Raw genomic sequence first — 5,989 nt, 5'->3', positions numbered from 1 at the left:
GTCTGTTGTCTTGGTCTAGTTACTGGCCAACACAGCCCGCAGTAGTCAACAAGTACAGTGAGGCTTTTCGTCAGTGTTCTGATTACATATCTTAGGGAAATTAGATACAAGAGTCTCAAGCTGCGTGATACTTCGATCTAACAGTATTGAACTTTTTACAACTTCTTGTCCATAGAATCGCACATTTTTTTTCATACAATATAACAAAATTTCACTGCCGCCGCATAGGAATATTGAAGTAATAAATGGAAACTGGCTGCAGATGCAGATGGTGAAATTGCTGAATTACATAGCTGCTTGGGAACGCGTTTCAAATCCCACAACAGACAGTGGCCATTGAAGCGGAGCGGCGTCCATCAAATATTAGTAACAGTACAATAGTTGAGTGCAACTGTAGAAGTGAGCGGCATTTGCACCTCAAAGGCGGATGCACATGAGCCTCCAGAAAAAAGGACGGGCACGCTAGACTGACGCCGTGAGCAAGATGGCCATTGACCCGGCCGACGGAGAGCATGCCATTTGCACCCTTTGGATACAAACTCAATTTCCCGTGCCAAACATAAAAAATAGACCGAAATTTCGCCACGCTGCACCAAAACAGCTTTGGAATGTGGGTTCCAGCAGTGGCCGCGAGTGCAGCCGCTCACATTCCACACATCATGTGACGGCGCCTCCCACAGTTTCTCGTAATTTTCACGCTTGCAATGCCAGATCACATGCGCGCAGATGACTCTGCTGTATTAGGTTTCCTACAATCTCAGTTGCATACGCACAATGAATTAACAGACCTAAAAAAAGTCTGGACGCACTTTACAAATGTTGTTAAATATTGAGAAAAAGCCTTTATTCCAGACCAATAAATGCAATAATGGGAATTACCCATGCATAAGTCGTGAAATAGTAGAATTAAAAATCAGAATAACATGATGGCGGAAGAAGGGAACTAAGAGCAACACAGATAATGTGAACATTATTCTAAAACTGTAGATTTTAGAGGCAAAAACCTGTTTCTTTAGCGCTGCTTTATTTTCATTTATGATGCACAACCCCCAGAAATTCTGGTGATCTTTGTGAGATGGTAGGGGAGCCATCTCACAAATTAAAACTTCAGATAAAGTTATGGATGCTTCTGAGGATGTTGTTAATGAAATGATGCTTTGCGATCGGTTTTTACAAAACATACTATCAAAGCGGTACTAAAACCTTATGCCTTGCAGGTACGCATGGTAGAGCTAACCGTAAGTGAAGAGGGCATACAATCTCTTCCACATAAACTTGATTGAAAGAAATCCAGTGGTCCCGACGTCATAACTAAATCATTCTTACGTGTATACTCAATTTCGGTATCTAAAAATCTATTTAATATATTCACGCTTTCTGTTTAAACGTCATCGTTACCACTCAGTTGGCACAGTGCTAAGGTAATTCCAATACGATCATCGGCTCACTCGCTTCTCCCCCTCTCCTCCGTACACACTCTCCTAAATAACCTTACGAATTGGGGCAGTACCCTTAGTTTAGGCCTCTCCGCTCACATTCTGCCAATCAGGTTTATACTACAGTAGGCGGACCATCAACAATGTACGTTTCGACCGCCCCCCTTTACTAGTCCGGGTTTTGGAACACACACATCAACATCACTTAAATGAACGCCACACATGGCCCGCTTGCTCGGGGTCCACACGCCTCTGTACAGACGTCGTGCCAACCCCGGACATGCCGCAGAAACGTACCCTCGCGCTACGTGGCCGTTACACACGTGCGCTCGACGGCGTATACGTAAACACACTGTCTCCCCCACCTACCCCACCTAGAGTTACTGTATATGCTACCACAGGTACCTGCGGTAGCATATACAGTAACTCTACCCCCACCGGCACGGGAACGCCACCTGGCAAGAACGCGCCTACATGCGTGCGGCGAGGCTTCACCATTAATTTACGTATAGTATCTTGACATGAGCTTAAAATTAGAAACACATCTGGGGACATGCGGCAGATCATTGCAATCGACGTGGGCGCATACAGTACTTATACAACAGTATACGCTTAAAAGACGTGTGAAAACACCGACGGGGCGACGCCAAAGACGAAAACTTCATTCCTAAGGATTGCCACAGCTTATCACCGCATCTGTTCGCCTACCCGTGGCACGCACTTTAAGCGCAATAAGCTCAGTCAGTGTAACTTCTAACACGCGTCCCAGCGCTTGCGTAGGATACTTGTTTGCTTTTATGTCCCTATAAAGTTGCACTCCTTCAGATGACTTCAAGATGGACGAAACAGCAAAACCACAGCGTGACGCTCAAACAGAGGTCTCCTAAGGCATTGTTACTTCGCGCAGTAAATTATACTTCGTTTTTGGTACTTCTTCTCGTCAATTACTCATGCCACGGTGAATTCCATTCAGTACTTCCATTATCTCAGAGTAAAATATAAAGAAAAGAAAGATGTAAGGTCGTTGTGAATGTTCGCCTTGGTTAAGCTCATGTGTGCATTCTTTTTGTTTGGTTGACGGGCGTGCCTGCTCGACTTCTCTGGGGTCCGCTCTGTGTTTGTGTTGCATTGTAATGTTGTGCTGTTGGCTCGCACCAGGGCCGCTTCTACCGCTTCCAGAGAACGCCGGCTTTGGGAAGGCGGTGTCCGGACGCTGTTCGGCGAAAGAGGGAGCCGCAGGGGTTCTCGCGCACTGGTTCTGGCGAGCGCCATAAATCGCGCAGCGAGCCGCTGTAGCGGCACCTGGAGAAGGGAGTCCTTGGGGAGTGTTTGGGTCGGGCCACGGGTCGGGCCGAGGCGGCGCGGGCGGTCCGAGCGGCGGCCGCCGCCGGTGCGCCCGGACACATGGTCCCGCGGCTGGGGGTGAGAATGTGCGCGGCTGAGCGGGCAGTGCGAGCTGAGGCTTGAGAGACGACGGACCGATCTCGTCAGGTGGCCGATCGGAGCGACGGACTGCTAGCTCCGAGGCCTTGCGCAGCCGCATTCGTAAATGTGAACCCGTTTTCCTTCTTTAATATATACTCAGTGTAACCGCTAATGTCTTAGAACGACAGAAAGCTGAGCTAGTTGGTAAGGATTCATTATGCAAAATAGAAGTGAGGCGTGCAGACAGGACACAAGAGAAGCATTGGCGTTCGTGTTGTCCACTTCTCTACTCTTGTGTCCTGTCTGCACTCCTCACTTCTATTTTGCATAACGCTAATGTCTATCTGTAAATAAATTCAGTTCAAATTATTGACAGCTAGCATCTTTAGTCCCGGAATATCGAAGCAAAGAACAGTGCAGCGGCTTAGGAAAAGCCGAGAAGAAACGAAAACACCAAGAAAAAAGTACCTGGCGGAGGAAGAAAAACCTTACTAAAGAGAATTGAGGTTACATTTGAAAAATAATGAAATGGCTCTTTGGCGCAATTCATAAGTCGGCGTGCGTCCGACGATGGCTTCTGCTGTGGGGAATACGATCTCTTGATTCATACACAGTGTGTGGTGCCACACAAAAAATCTATTCGTGCACCTACTTCTACCAGAGCTTTACGGCTGACTTTTCCGGTTTCCGTCCTCGGTAGCGACTCCATGAAAAACACGCCGCCGTGGAGGTGCTTGTGCACAGCGAGGTGATCTGCCAGGAAGGAAAGAAAAGAAAGTGACGCATAAGTTTCAAGGACCGGACGTTTGTTTTTTTCAGCTGAGAGCAGTGACTACCATTCTCTGAGCTCGGGAACACTAAGGCCTCAGGAAAATATTTTCAATTTGATTCATTTCAATTACTAATTTCTTCATGATACATGTACCCGATAGCCGAGAAGTCCGCGGTAAAGCTATATGTCGAGAGCTTAAGTGACAGAGGCACGGTCACCTAAAACACCTTCAACGATATGTAGTCACGTGGATAGGCCAAAATTTTTGAAAAGATCAGCAAAATGATATTCTTTCTACGAGTGTTTCACAGATGCCGTGATTACACGACCGCATCAGGGCTCGCACGAAGGCCGCGTTACTTTTTCATCGACATTTGACCCTTGCGACGATGTCAGATTTCATGGCCGCAGCTGTTCAAACTATCACTTTACCTCTGGCTCAGTAAAAGCAGCTCTGAGAAAAAAAATTATGGGATTAGTGGTTCAATTCAAAACAAAAAAGAATGCTCAAAGAAGCTCCTGTCTATTCAAGCAGAAGTACGGAAGGGAAGTTTTCATTTATAATTGCGTTTGAAGTCATTTCAAAATTCGGGACATGGACACTGATCCCGTTGCTGGTTTTGCTCTGATTGACATTAGATACCGAGCACGCCAGTATTTACTGTCCCACCAAAACGGTTGCAAAATTCACCATAATGAATGTGCTGTAAACATTACTACGTGAAGTACTCAACGATTGAAACTCGATGCTCGGACAGCATGGTGGCTTGCCTTTTTGCGTTACCGACGACTACTGGGTGATTGCTGACTAGCCGAATGCAGTCACAATGCATCGCACATACTCTAGCTTTCATGCGACAGCAAAATGCATCCGCTCAGTGCTTCCAGTACCCACCGGTGCCGCAAGAAGTGCACGACAGCCACGCGCTCTAAGCGTCGCGTTTCAGTTTCTGCGCACTACACATGCGCCGGCATCATACGTCGCCAGGGAAAAGGGAGATGCATCAGAATGCACCAGGAAATGCATCGACATTTACCCAAAGAACGCTAGGTATCCTGGGTAGGAAACACTCCGGTAGAACAAAGGACGTGAATGAAACCAGTGATTCGATGATGGGACTTGTCTTCCTCTGGGCCCTTGTCGAAATAGTAGCTTCAGTGACATTGCTTGTTACCCTACCGTTAATACCCTCAAAGCCTCCACTTTGCTGGGAACCACTCTCTTTTTTTTATTTGTAGCAGCATCGACGTCGACAAAGATGAGGAGAACGGCGGCTAGCTAGGGACAAGCCATTGCCTAGGGAGCAATGCGGGCGCATGGCTCAGATCACGAACGGCGGCGGGAGGTGGCGGGGAGATTTATCCGCCGAGGAATGACCGTCAGCTAGGGCCTTCTGCTCAATAAAAATATACTACTTTTTATTGTGGCTCATTGTCGTCACTGATTTTGCACGCTACAAGATTGGTGACCATGGACAGCGGAAATGGCTGGCGACAACCGCAATGCTTCCGATGATCAGCGCGGAACCACCGTCACGGATGACAGCGACCTAGCCCGCGCTGCACTACAGCGCGACGTGGCTGCTCCTAAGCTGAGGTTACCCCAGTACTGGCCAGCGGACCCCACTCTGGATCGCTCAAGTAAACAGCGAGTTCGCCATCGCGCGAGCCACGTCGCAGGTTCGAAAATTCAACCATCTCGTATCCTCGCTGCCACCCGAGATTGCCACCGAACTTGCCTTGCTTTGCACTACTTCAGTTGAATTCATCGAAGTGCCGTTTTGATCGTCGCCGAATTCCGATCCTTGGCCATATTGTGGACGCTGCCGGCGTATAACCTGACCCCCAAAAAATCGAGCCGTGAAAGACTTCCCTGTGCCCAAGTCTGCCGAAGATGTTCGCAGCTTTGTGGGACTCTCCTTTTACCGTCGGTTTCTGAATAATTTTGCTGTGATTACGAAACTGGTCACACACCTTCGTAAGCAAGACGCCCCTTTTACCTGGGGTCCCGCACAAGCCGCGGCTTTCTCCGAGGTAATCACATTCCTCACAGCGCCTCCTGTTTTGGCCCACTTCGACCCATCAGCTAAAGCCGAAGGCCGTAGTGACGCGAGTAGTTACGAAATAGGCACTGTCTTCGCCCAACGTGAACGTGGAGTGAACTGCGTCATCGCTTATGCCAGCAGGCTGCTGTCCACATCGAAGAGGAATTACTCAATTACAGAAAGTGAGTGCCTCGCTGTTGTATGGGCAGTTGCAAAATATCGCCTTATCTAGTTGGCCGACCGTCCATCGTAGTTTCCGACCACCATGCTCTGTACTAGCTCTATGGGCACTGCGCCTGCAACAGTACACC

General features: G+C 48.2%; 1 protein-coding gene across 3 annotated transcripts in view; it reads right to left on the bottom strand.

Moving 5' to 3' along the window:
• Window positions 1-898: 898 nt before the first annotated feature.
• Window positions 899-5,989, bottom strand: part of LOC135905217 (uncharacterized) — a 234,920-nt gene continuing 229,829 nt past the window's right edge. For all 3 annotated transcript variants that reach the window (XM_070536242.1, XM_065436232.1, XM_070536241.1), the window contains one exon: window positions 899-3,614. In XM_070536242.1, the coding sequence (XP_070392343.1) occupies window positions 3,466-3,614 (149 nt within the window). In that variant the 3' untranslated portion in view covers window positions 899-3,465. The remainder of the gene's footprint in view (window positions 3,615-5,989) is intronic.

This window comes from Dermacentor albipictus, chromosome 3 (genome assembly GCF_038994185.2).
Source record: "Dermacentor albipictus isolate Rhodes 1998 colony chromosome 3, USDA_Dalb.pri_finalv2, whole genome shotgun sequence".
Classification (NCBI taxonomy): Eukaryota; Metazoa; Arthropoda; class Arachnida; order Ixodida; family Ixodidae; genus Dermacentor; species Dermacentor albipictus.
Note: the sequence above shows the minus strand (reverse complement) of the source record. Positions and strands in the feature narration are given on the sequence as shown.